This window comes from Grampus griseus (genome assembly GCF_964374135.1).
Source record: "Grampus griseus genome assembly, chromosome: 2".
Classification (NCBI taxonomy): Eukaryota; Metazoa; Chordata; class Mammalia; order Artiodactyla; family Delphinidae; genus Grampus; species Grampus griseus.
Genome location: NC_139018.1, coordinates 118,912,555 through 118,926,694, shown reverse-complemented (window position 1 = coordinate 118,926,694; position 14,140 = coordinate 118,912,555). Strand labels below are relative to the sequence as shown.

Genomic DNA, 14,140 nt, shown 5'->3' with positions numbered 1-14,140 from the left:
GGTCGTGCTTGGCTTCCTTGATACTCAGACAGTCTTAATCTTCCTAGAAATGTGACTCAGGGTAGAGGGACTAGGCAAGAATAAGGAAGAATAGGTGGGTGTCGGGGTCCTATGCATAACAGACTAACAAATGTTGAGGAAGTTCATTTCAGGAAACAAATTCTCTTTTAAAATATTCTGAATATAGACATTAGCATTGTGTGTACATTGAATACGGCTGGATAAGATTTCTTTAAGTACCTAGACTTTATTAGTTTCAAATCATTAGTTTTCTTCTTGACAAATCCCTGAGATATATATATATATATATATATATATATATATATATATATATATATATATATTTGTATGCAGTGTTGTTTAGAATTTAATTGTAAGAAAATTGTTTTACTGAACATCCTTAATATGCCTGAGGGATAGGTCATATTTCTATCGGAAACACTGAGTCACTATTGCAAATGATTTTTACTTGGTAGGAGGGGAGAGAAAAGAACACGAGGCAGTTTACTCTGTCTCTCTTAGAGAATTACTGTTTTTGAGGACAGTCCACAGGGTGGGGTGAGGGGGTTTACAGAGCCAAGCAGGCCAGTCGTAGTCCCTGGCACACTGGCTAAAATGATGCCCACGGGTCATGTGTGACGTCAGGAGGCTACTGTTTTTGGATGGCTCCTTTCTCTTATTCATGGAGATACCTTGGAAGGACAAAGGGGAAAATAAAGAACTTAGGAGGCGATAATTGAAAGCATGTGACGGTCAGGGCACTGTGAAGCTGTGCCATGTTGCGCTGAAGGCCTGACTTGATTTGGTCTAGGCTTTGTCGCTGACTTGCTGACTCAAGGAGAATCACCTGATTCCTCTGGATCTCAGCGGAAGAGGAACTGGATGACTTCTAAGGTCTCTTGTAGAAATTATAGTTAAGTTTATGACACCAACAAGAAAAAAAGGCTCTGACAGGAGCATGTAGCCAGGGAAAATGAGACATATTAGACAAGTCTCAATATGGGAAGCCAATAAGGACAGAGGTAGCACAAAGAGGAAAAGAGCCCAGGATGACCATGTACATCCCTATGAAATGACTCCAAAATGAGCAAAATCCAAGAGATGCTTCAAAAGTTGACTCCAGACTGACATCAAGTAGAGGCCTTACCTTCCGGTGACAGCAAAGCACAGCGTGCACATTCCGTGTAAGAGCCCTGCGGCATGCTGCAGAAATGTGGCTGTTTTGGGATTCTCATCCACTGGGCCTTGCACCGAGAGGAAGCAGCCACAAAGCTTGTCGATCAGACCAATGTTCACCACGTAGCTAGATGTGGGGAGAAATGTGTGTTAGCAATCTGCATAGTCTGGCAACATCTTCACCTTCAAAGATAAATCTTAACAAACACAGGCTTAGACCCTTCAAGCAAGCAAACACAACACACATACGTCTGGGTACAGCATCTTAAATAACAATTTCCTAAGATTTAGTCCTGAATAATCAGCTATTTCTGTAAATGGTTCTCTTTTCTCTTTTGGTTATTCTGATGCTATTTTTTCAGGAAAGTGATCATCTGATCATTCTCACCGGTCTAGAGAGTCTGACAATAATTGAAATGATTTATAATGATCTCTATCCTCTTGAAAAGCAGTACTTCCTAAAGTACTAAGAAGCTAAATTCACCAGAATTCAGGGATTCAGAAAATAAGATAATGCTACCCAGACACTCCTGTTACAACCTAAACTTCTAATGCCACTTTAGATTCTCTACTTTTTTTTTAAACCCTATCACCATTAGAAGTATAACAGTGAGAATCTAATTGCTCTCTGTTATGAAAAGCAGCAGTCCTGAGAGTTGACAGTAACACTTATGAAGTCATTTTCATCTTTTCAGTCTATTAAACAGTTTTCCAGAGTCGTTTATTAACCTGGACCAACAACAGTAGTTCTTTTATTAGTCTACAAAGCAGAAATAATTGAAAATATCTGAAGACTATAAATGACCTTGTAGATAAATCAGCCTTAGCTTAGACATTTTATACCAATTCACTGCTACTGCATTTACATGTATGAAAAGCGCAGGACTCTGAATACAGCAGTTCTGGAAATCAACACATACAAACTTTCAGCAACATGTGCAAAGGAATTGATGCTTCTGCTTGTAAGTGCACTAAAATCCCTATCACTATTCATTTACTAATACAGTTTTTTGTAAAAGGAAGGAAAGCTGATGAATAATTCATGTTTGGAGCCTCTTCTAAGTTTACTATTTAAAAGGTAAAAAATAATGTTCCCTTTTTCCTTTTACATTTGGAAATGCATTTATCTGGTTACTGAGCATCGGTGGCCTGTTAGGAACCAGGCCACACAGCAGGAGGTGAGCGGCCAGTGAGCTAGCAAAGCTTTATCTTTATCTTATTTATTTTTTTACATCTTTATTGGAGTATAATTGCTTTACAATGGTGTGTTAGTTTCTGCTTTATAACAAAGTGTATCAGCTATACGTATACATATATTCCCATATCCCCTCCCTCTTGCGTCTCCCTCCCACCCTCCCTATCCCCCCGCTCTAGGTGGTCACAAAGCACCGAGCTGATCTCCCTGAGCTATGCAGCTGCTTCCCACTAGCTATCTATTTTACGTTTGGTAGTGTATATATGTCCATGCCACTCTCTCACTTTGTCACAGCTTTATCTTTATTTACAGCTGCTACCCATCGCTCGTATTACCGCCTGAGCTCCACCTCCTGTCAGATCAGCGGCGACATTAGATTCTCATAGGAGTGCGAACCCTACTGTGAACTGCGCATGCGAGGGATCTAGGTTGCACACTCCTTATGAGAATCTAATGCGTGATGATCTGGAGCTGAAGAAGTACTAGATGCTAGTGCTGGGGAGTGGCTGCAAATACAGATTATCATTAGCAGAGAGGTTTGACTGCACAGAGACTATAATAAATTAATTGCCTGCAGACACATATCAAAACCCTATCAGTGAGTGGCAAGTGAAAACAAGCTCAGGGCTCCCACTAATGCTGCATTATGGTGAGCGGTATAATTACTTCATTATATATTACAATGTAATAATAATAGAAATAAAGTGCACAATAAATGTAATGCGCTTGAATCATCCCAAAACCGCCCCCTCCCAAGTCCGTGGAAAAACTGTCTTCCATAAAACCGGTCCCTGGTGCCAAAAAGGTTGGGGACCACTATCCTACAGTTTTAAAATTGGGAAGTATGAAATGATGACCACTAACCCTATTATCTTATAATGAAGGAAAATGACATATTGACATACTGAACCCTAGCCCTGCAAGTTACTGGATGACCTTGGGCAAATTACCTTGCCCCTCTTAGTCTGTTTCCTTTATTAATGTAATAGAATGTTAGTATAAGGTTCTTGTAATAAGTGACTGATAAGCTAATACATGCGAAGAAGTTGATACATTTTATTGTTAGTTTTATTGTTACTAGTAGTATTTTAAATACTACTAGTATTTTAAATACTAGTACTACTAGTATTTTAAAAATAGATGCATGCAAACTTACTAATCATAAATACAATGAAAATGAAGACAACACAAAATACCATTTCACAAATATCAGACTGACAAAAATCAGTGAGTTAATATAAAACACTGATAAGGATATGAGGAAATGGAATTCCTATCCTTTACTGATGGAAAGTGAAATCTGTAAAATCACTTTGGAGAACAATTTGGTGTTACTTGGTAAAGTTGGACATGCATTTATCATAACATTCATAAATTCCTACTGTAGGCATATAAGCTTGAGAAACTCCCATATAGGTGCAAAAGAAGGTTTCTACAAGGATATTCATTGTATCATTGCTTGAAATAGTGAAAAAATAGAAACTATTGCCCTCAAATAGAAAATGGATGAACTGGGAATTTATTCATTTAATAGAATCTTTAGAGCAGTTAAAATAAATTTATCAGATTTATATGCATCAACATAGTGCTCAACCCCATGTTATGTGAACATAGAAACTGACAAAATAGTATGATAGCATTTATGTAAAATTTAAATAATACAAAAAATAGAAAGCAGAATATATCGTTTATGGATATTTATTATATATAAATATATACATATAAAATTTATATACACAAATATATTTATATATATTTGTATATATTTACATATATACATATATATTACACACATGTATATAAAAATTTTATAAAAATGCATAGGAACTATATACACACACTCTAACATAGTGATTTACATCTTGAGCGTGAGTAAGAGGAAAGGGATGGAGATGGGGAGTTAGCTGTATCTACAACAATTGGTTTCTTACCAATAAGAAAAAAGATCTAAGACAATATGGAAAAATGTTATTGGTTACTGAAAAATGTTGTCAAGTTGGTACACAGGTATTGATAATTTTGTTAGGTGTATGTTGATATACTTCATCATAAAATAATAGAAAACTTAAATATTTTAAAAGGCAATAATGACAAACAGAAAAAGCATTTGAAACGTGTAAGATGAAGGCCTAATGTATTTTTCCCCCATGTTTATTGAGATATAGCTGATATATACATCATGTAAGTCTAAGGTGTACAATGTGATGATTTGACATATGTATATACTGTAAAATGTTACTGTTTTCCAGTTTCACACCACTGGGATTGGAAAAGATACTTGATATAAGTTATGTGTTCTCGAATTGTTGAGACTTGTTTTGTGCCGTAACATAGGATTCATCTTAGCAATTGTTCCATGCGTATTTGAGAACAATATGTATTCTGCTGCTGTTGGATGGAGTGTTCTATATATGTCTGTTAGGTTCTTTTGGCCTATAGTGTTGTTGAAATCTGCTGTTTCCTTACTGATTCTCTGTCTGGAAGATCTATCTATTGTTGGGAGTGGGGTATTAAAGTCCCGACATATTATGGTATTGTTGTTTTGTTCTCCTTTTAGTTCTTTTAGTATCAGTTTTATATATCTAGGTGCTCCGACGTTGGGTGCATAAATATTTACCACACCACTGTCATATCCTTGGTGGACTGACCTCTCTATCATATAATGACCTTCTTTGTTTCTTTTAACCATTTTTAGCTTAATATCTATTTTATCTGATATAAATATAGCTACTCCTGCTTTCTCTTGCTTACCATTTCCTTGAAATATCTTCCACCCCTTTGCTCTCAGTCTATGTGTGTCTTTAAAGCTAAAATGAGTCTCTTATAGGCATCATATTGTTGGATACTGTTTTTTTATCCCTTCAGCCACTCTATGTCTTTTGATTGGAGAATTTAATCCATTTACACTTAACGTATTGATAATTACTGATTGGTAAGGACTTACTATTGTCATTTCACTAATTATTTTCTGGTTTTTAGATCCTTTGATCCTTGCTTCCTCTCCTGCTGTTTTCTTTTGTGATTTGATGACTTCTTGCGGCAGTATGCTTTGACTTCTTTACACTATATGTATCTACTACAGGTTCGTATAGGCTTAAATAAAACATATATATTACATCCTATTTTAAGTTGATAAAAAGTTTGATAGTATACAGAAACTTTATACAATTGTCCCTCAGTATTTGTGGGGAATTGGTTCTAGGACCCGCTATAGATACCAAAATCCGCAGATGCTCAAGTCCCATCATTGGCCCTCCATACCCTCGGTTCTGCATCTACAGATTCAACCAACCACAGATTGTGCAGCACTGTAGTATTTATTGAAAAAAACCTGCATGTAAGTGGACCTGCACATTTTAAACCTGTGTTGTTCGAGAGTCAACTGTACTTTTATTTCTCCCTCCTCATATTTTAGGTTATTCGTGTAATTTATGTATTTTTATAGTGTTCATTCAATAACAAATTACTGTGGTTATGTTTATATCTATTATGTTTGATTTTTTTTTTTTTTGTGGTACGCGGGCCTCTCACTGTTGTGGCCTCTCCCGTTGTGGAGCACAGGCTCCAGACGCGCAGGCTCAGTGGCCATGGCTCACAGGCCCAGCCGCTCTGCGGGATGTGGGATCTTCCCGGACCAGGGCACGAACCCGTGTCCCCTGCATCGGCAGGCAGACTCCCAACCACTGCGCCACCAGGGAAGCCCTATTATGTTTGATTTTTAACTTTCAAACTAGACTTGTAAGTGAATTATGCACCACCATTACAATAACAGAGGATCGAATTTTGACTATATGTTTACCATTACCAGTGAGTCTTACACATCCATATGTTTTTTTTCGTCTTTTTAAAAATTTATTTATTTTATTTTTGGCTGCATTGGGTCTTCGTTGCTGCATGTGGGCTTTCTCTAGTTGCTGCGCGTGGGCCTTCTCTGGTTGCGGTGAGCAGGCTTCTCATTGCGGTAGCTTCTCTTGTTGTGGAGCACGGGCTCTAGGTGCGCCGGCTTCAGTAGTTGTGGCTCTCAGGCTCAGTAGTTGTGGCTCACGGGCTCTAGAGCACAGGCTCAGTAGTTGTGGCTCACAGGCTTAGTTGCTCCACGGCATGTGGGATCTTCCCGGACCAGGGCTTGAACCCGTGTCCCCTGCACTGGCAGGCGGATTCTTAACCACTATGCCACCAGGGAACCCCATCCATATGTTTTTATGTTATTACTTATCATCCTTTTCTTTAAAAAAAAATTATTTATTTATTTGGCTGCGCTGGGTCTGAGTTGAGGCATGCGGGATCTTCATTGCCACGAGCAGGATCTTCATTGCGGCATGTGGGATCTTTAGTTGCAGCATGCGGGATCTTTAGTTGTGGCATGCAGGACCTAGTTCCCTGACCAGGGATTGAATCCGGGCCCCCTGCATTGGCAGTGCAGAGTCTTAACCACTGGACCACCAGGGAAGTCCCTATCATCCTTTTCTTTAAACTTGAAGAATGCCCTTTAGTATTTCTTGTAAGGCAGGTCTAGTGGTGATGAACTTCTTCAGCTTTTGCTTGTTTGGCAAAGTCTTTATTTTTCCTTCATTCCTGAAGGACAACATTGTTGGGTACAGCATTCTTGGTTGACAGTTTTTTCCTTCAATATTCTGAAAGGCTGTGCCACAGGCTGGGCTTCTTGATCAGGTTGGCTGCTTGCTGTGCTCTGATGTTGAGCAAGGTCACTGGCTGGCCTCGCTGGTTGGGAGGGGCCTCCATTTATATCTCATAGTTGGGTGGGTAAAGAAACTGTCTCTGTGGTTGGGAGAGTCTTTGTCTGGGCTCCATTGTGGGGTGAGGATGCAGGCTATGCTCTGTAGTTGAGTGGGACAATAGCTGGGCTCTAAGACTGCCCAGGGTTACTGTTCAGTCTTCCTGGTTATGTGGGGTCAGAGGCTAAGCTCAACAGTTGGGTAGTTCTGTTGGCTTGGTTCCCTGCCTAAGAAGGGCTGTAGTTTGGGCTTTGCGGCTGCCTGGCTTCCCCAGCTGGCCTTCCTAGATGGTCAGAATAAAGGCGATGCTGAGCTAGAGGGCAAGGATGATACTTTGCTTTCCTTCCCAGGTTGTGTGGTAAAACAAGCTCTACAGCCAGTACAGTCTGGGGACTGGGGACCCTAATCAGCAGAACTGCCAGCTGAGCTCCGTGGCCAGATGGGGCTACAGGCTCAGTTCCACAGATGGGCAGAGCTGTTGCCTGGGATCTCTTCTTAGGCACCACTGCAAGCAGCAATACAGTCCACCAAGATCTGAGTGCTGACTGCTGTCAGCCCCTCCACACCTTTCTACTTGATCACCAGTGGTCAAGCTCTGCAGATTCCCCCAGCAATCCCGGTGAGGTGAGACCCAAGTGGAAGTGTCCCACAATGCTGGGAGAGATGGATGTCCATTTGGGCTCCCTCTTCCCACTGGAGAAACCACAGGCTTGTGGGGGGATGGGGGCTCATGCAGTGTTGTGCTGGCCTGTGGGAGGGCTGTTGTGGTCAGAGTGTAGCTGCTCCTCTTACTCTTCTAATGTGGTACTTCTTGATCTCTGAGGTCTGGGGGGAGATGCTTCAGTCTCATCTACCTCCTGCATTCTGAGTTTTCACAATGGTTTCTTGTCTATGGATAGTTACTATCTGGCTTTCTTGTGAGGCCATCTGTTTGATGACAGAATCTGATCAAAAGTAATGAACTAAGACCTTGTAAACAGAGGATTATCACAGGGAATCAACACTGATCCTGACAAACAGGAGCATCATCTACAGCACTGGACTCCATTTCATAGTACAAGACGGTTGGCTGTTCTTTAGCACATTCCATCCATATCTCAGCAAAGTTCTGGAAGCCAAGAAAATCCAAGATCAAGGTGCCAGCAGGGTTGGATTCTTCTGAGGCCTCTCTTTTTGGCTTCCAGATGGCTGCCCTCTTGCTATCTTTCGTATGGTTGCCCCTCTATGCATGTGCCTAATGATTTTAATACATGAAGAGCTTTTACAATTAAAAAAGTCAACACCTCCAATAGAAAAATGGGCAAAGTACATGAACAGGCAACTCACAAAATAATTAAAATGGCCAGTGAACATTAAAAAATGTTCAATGTAACTACTAATACAAAAAATGAAATATTTTCGCCTCTCAGTTTGGCTAGGACTCAGAAGAACGATGATATCCGACAGTGTCTAGGCTGAGGGTACAAGGACGTACTCATATGTAATCTTTATGTAGGACAATTTGGCAATATGGATCAAAATCCTTAATGCATATTCTCTGACCCCCCAAATTATACTTCTCAATGTTTAATAGAAGACAATAATCAATTGTAGGGAAAGATGTTCTTTACAGTATTATCTGTAAGAGTAAAATACTGGAATAAACCTATGTAAGCAATAATAGATTACCTAAAGCAAATCATGGCTACATAATTAAATACTTGGAAAGCCAGTAAAATTCATTTGCAAGTTTCTGTTGATTTGGAAAAAAGCACTTAAAAAAAAGTATGACCAAACAATGTGTATAAATATTACAGTTTTTTTCATAAAATAACCACATATATATGTACCAAAACCAAAACAAAACCAATGATTATCTTTGGGTGGTGGGATTAAAGATAATTTTTGTGTATTCAACAAAATCCATTGTGCTTTTCTGTGTTTTTCAAATCGTTTTTCTCACTGAGCACATATTAATTTCATAATTAGGAAACAAGTTATTTTAAAAAGGAGAATGGGGAGAGAGGCAGAGGCAAGCTATCTGCTATTACAAGAGAGACTGCACTCTTAAAGAAGTAGCAATGGAGCAAAGGTAAATCTGAGATATTTACAAGGTAGAATCAATAGGTACTAAAGACTTAATTGGATGTTGGTTTGGTAAAGGATTGTGAAGAGTTTTTGACAATGCTCAGAATGCTGGCTTAAGTAACTGAATGGGATACTGGTGCTACAGATAAGGACAGAAGACACAGGAAAAGTATCTCCTTTGGGTGGAAAGATAAGGTGTCCAGTTTTGAACTTGTGGAGCCTGAGGTGCCTGTAGTACATCCTAGCAGCTAGGAAAGTGCTTGGCTAAAGTACAGTTTTATGACTTCTCCTTGAATAGATGCCTTATGTTTACTAATTTTTGATTCCAAAAGGCTGGTATCAGTGACTTGGACTATCTATTTGCCTCTAGGTTGCAAAGTTTGATTTCCCTGTTTTGAGAGACAGATATAAATTTCTAATTGAACATGATGAAAAGAATTGTGCTTCAGCAAAAGACCATGAATAGCCAAAGGAATCCTGTGAAAGAACAACAAAGCGGGAGGTATTACATTTCCTGATTTCAATCTATATTACAAAGCTACAACAATCCAAATAGTATGGTACTGGCATAAAAAGAGACATGTAGACCAATGGAACAGAATTGAGAGCCCAGAAATAAACCCATGCATATCTGGTCTATGAATATTTGACAAAGGAGCCAAGGATACTCACTGGGGAAAGGATACTCTCTTCAATAAACAGTGCTGGGAAAATCAGATAACTACATGCAGAAGAATGAAACTGGACCCCTATCTTACACCATTCCCAAAAAAAGAACTCAAAATGTATGAAAGATTTAAATGTAAGACCTGAAACCATGAAACTCCTAGAAGAAAGCATAGAGGAAAAAACTTGACATTGGTCTTGGCAATATTTTTTTGGATATGACACCAAAAGCACAAGCAACTGAAGCAAAATAAACAAGTGGGACTACTTCAAACTTAAAAACTTCTGCACATCAAAAGAAACAATCAAAAAAATGAAAAGGCGGCCTGCAGAACAGGAGAAAATATTTGCAAACCATATACTGGATAAGGGGTTAATATTCGAAAAAATAAGGAACTCCTACAATTCAATGGTAGAACCACAAATAATCCAATTAAAAAATGGGCAAAGGACCTGAATAGACAGTTTTCCAAAGAACATATACAAATGGCCAATAGGTATAGGAAAAGATGTTCAACATCACTAATCACCAGGGATATGCAAATTAAAACCACAACGAGATACCACCTCACACCTGTTAGAATGGCTATTATCAAAAACAAAATCACAAAACTAAAAAGCCCCCCAAACCAAGAGACAACATTGGCAAGGATGTGGAGAGAAAAGTGAACCTTTGTACGCTGTTGGTGGGGAAAGTATATTTGTAAAGCCACTATGAAAAACAGTATGGCGGTTCTTCAAAAGATTAAAAACAGAACCACCATATGATCTATCAATTCCACTTCTGGGTATATATCTGAAGGAAGTGAATCATTATCTTGAAGAGATACTTGCATTCCCATGTTCACTGCAGCATTATCCAGAATAGCCAACACATGGAAACAAAGTGTCCATCAACAGATGAATGGATAAAGAAAAGTGGTAAATACACACACACACACACACACACACACACACACACACACACACAATGAAATATTACTCAGCCATAAAAAATAAGGAAATCCTGCAATTTGTGACAATATGAGTGGCCATATAAGGCATTATGCTAAGTGAAATAAGTCAGACAGTAAAGGATAAATCCTGTATGTTCTCACTTACATGTGGAAACTAAAAGAGCTGAACTCACAGAAACAGAGTAGAATGGTGGTTGCCAGAGGCTGGGGTGGAGGGTCAGGGAAAGGGGGAGATGTTGGTCAAAGGGTACAAACTTCCATTTATAAGATGAATAAGTTCTGGGGATGTAACGTACAACATGGTGACTAAAAATAACAATACTGTATTACATACTTGAAAGTTGCTAAGAGAGTGGCTCTTAAATGTTTCGAAACACACACACACGGTAATTATGTAAGCTGATGGGAAGTGTTAATGAACGTTACTGTGGCAATCATTTTGCAATATATATGTGTATCAAATCATCACGTTGTATAACTTAAACTTACACAATGTTATATGTCACCCATATCTCAGTAAAGCTGGGAAAAAACAGAATTGCAGAGCTTCAGGGTTGATGCATTTCCTGAGCAAATTTCAAACCAGTGTTTTTTTCAAATTGCAATCTGCTTCTACCCTACACACAATACTGCTTTCCTACAACTATGCTAAACATTTGACACAGACAATATTTGCATCTTACAGAAAAAAGAATTCTGATGTTTGATAGCCGAAAGATATTATCTGGATATTCTGTTAAAGGATTTTTTTTAAATTTTTTTTTTTTTTTTTATCCCAGGACCTTGTGAAGTGTCTGGCACAAAGTGAGCACAAGTGATCATATTTTGAGGTGATAAATATTAGAGGATCCCTTAGATCTAGAAACTTGACTAAACTATGTAAAATAATGAGAATAAACACTGTTATTACCTCATCTTGGTTAGACACCCTCTTGCCTCTTCTATGCCAGATAAGGAGAGAACAGGGACATATGTCAGGGTGATGTGCCCTGCTCCAGCTCTGCCTTAGGGGTACAGGTCAGAGAATAGTGCCAAAGACTGTGTTGGAATGCTTTCCTCACAACTTTACAATGCTAGAGGTATAAACTGACAAAAAATGCACAGGTTGTAGCAGGGAGTGGTGTGAGATTTCCTGTCACTTCATATTTGAGAAGGTGAGAAAGAAAGCATGAAAGTAGTTAAACATGTTCTGTTTGCTTCATTAAGAAGATCTGAGATAAGGTTTGTGGTTCTACATATAGGGATCATCAAACCAGCCTGCAATGCATTATCTACAAGAAAACAATATTTAACAAAAGTGGTTCAAGTCAGATAAAGAGTGGCATGGTTTTGTACTGAAGTACTATAATTGTCAATCACCCTTTTTAAGCTACATGAGTTATTTGGCAAATTACCACTGTTATTTTTTTTCCCCAATAACCTTCTTCTTTTTACAAAGGATCTGGTAACTATAATAATATATGTAAAAATGTAGGTACTTTCTCCCGGAAGGCCCACCAGAATTGCATTGAAGCACTTGGCTGGACCTTCTGCCTCATCACAGCTGAGGCATGTGGCTAAGCTGTCTGGATGACAAGAATGCAGGGTTGCTGCAACACAGAGTAGCCCAAGGGAGAATGCTGGGGCTGAATGGCATTCATCAGCAAAGAGGGCCAGGTTCTACAATGACCAGAAGGACATGGGGAAATTGAATGGGATCAAACAACTGAGAGAAAGGCCAGGGAGGGTCAAAGTCAAGTGCTGTATGATAAATGGTTGTGGACCCAAAGGGCCTAGTACTCTCTGGCAATAAATATGCCTGGGGAAAGAGGGCAGGCAGATGGAAGGGACAAGTTAGCAAAGTAATCAAGGGTAAGAAAGATACTGAATGAAACAACTGTTTTCAAGAAAGCACTACAAGAGACCAGTGTAAAATTTATGAACTGTGAAAGAAGCAAATGCAGAAGAGGGCATTCTCTTTCTCCTATGAACCTACTATAAGCTTCAGAGAGTAACAAATTGCATGGGTTTTGGAAGTCAGAGATCAGTGCAGATCACAGAGGAGTTTCTGATAGGTGGGACAGGTAATTGATTAACACCAGATGGAACCCTGTTGGGAAATTAAATGTCCTACCTGATTCCAGATTCATGAGGGAAAAAGAATTCAGATGTCAAAGTAGGAATAAATTTCCCAGGAGAGAAGGTGGACCTTGGAAGGAAGCAGGGTTGACCTTGAACAGGTGTTAGGAATTGCCACATTTGTGTAGTGGAAAACATACAGCTGTTGGGAGTACAGCTAGACCTGAGTTCCAGTCTCAACTCTCCTACTTAACTTTTAAACTTATTCAGTACATAACCTTGGGCAAAGCACTTAACCTCACTGAGCAATTTCCTTACCTACAAAGTCTGTATTAGAAATCCTACACTTATAGGGCTGTAAAGCCTCTACTACAGTACCTTACACATAATGGGTGCTCCATAAATGATAGCTATTATTACTGTTTTAAATCTGAACCAAATTTATAACCAGAGATGACCTGAGATAGGGAAATGCTTAGAAATTCTTTGAGTTGGAAGGAGTTGACAGCAAAAAAAGTTATAAAAAGCTTGGACACTACCTATTCTAATATCAAATATCTAAATACCAAGAAAGACAAATGAGCTCTAACTGTAATGCTTTTCATTAATAGGATTTTCCTTCTCTCTACAAAATGTGGTATATTTTGTATTAGGAATTTGTGGATGGTGTGAGAAAGATTGCCATCACATTGGGCCCTGAGACTTAAATTATTTTAATATATATTTTTTAACAAAAAAGACAGTTTTAAGAAATCTAGAAATTTACCTGATGAGGTCCTGAACTCGACTGTTAAAAGCATCACCTTGTGAGGGTTTGCTTTTCATTTCCTGTGTTGATATTTTTGGTGTAATTGGCTGGCTGTTTCCATCTGGTCGATTGGCAATCAGGCAGCCAAAAACCACAGCACTGACTTTGAGAAGTCCAGTTGTCAAGCCTTCGAAAACTTGCTTATTTGTATTTCTTCCCAAAATAGCATTATTTTCATCTGGAACATAAACCTAGATAGAAAAAAAATACAGTAATTGTGTTTCAATAAAACCACCAAAAATGAACAGAGATGATATGGAAATTTTCTGGAATCATAAATAATTTTGAAATTATAGAGGTGCCATCTGAATGTTTGAGTATTGGTTCTAAGGTCAGATTGTCAAGTTCAAATCTCAGCTTTGCGCCCGCTAGCTGGGTGACCTTGGGTAGGTTGTTACTTCCAAGCTTCAATTTTCTCATTTATAAAACACAGATAATGACATTACCTATAACATAGGGTTCTTGTGAGGATTAAATG

General features: G+C 38.8%; 1 protein-coding gene across 3 annotated transcripts in view; it reads right to left on the bottom strand.

Annotated features, from left to right (window-relative positions):
• The window catches only part of SCAPER (S-phase cyclin A associated protein in the ER), a 495,909-nt gene that overhangs the window by 71,674 nt on the left and 410,095 nt on the right, over positions 1–14,140 (bottom strand). For all 3 annotated transcript variants that reach the window (XM_082647309.1, XM_082647310.1, XM_082647311.1), the window contains exons 26-27: positions 13,621–13,853; positions 1,148–1,303 (exon numbers count right to left, since the gene is read on the bottom strand). In XM_082647309.1, the coding sequence (XP_082503435.1) occupies positions 1,148–1,303; positions 13,621–13,853 (389 nt within the window). The remainder of the gene's footprint in view (positions 1–1,147; positions 1,304–13,620; positions 13,854–14,140) is intronic.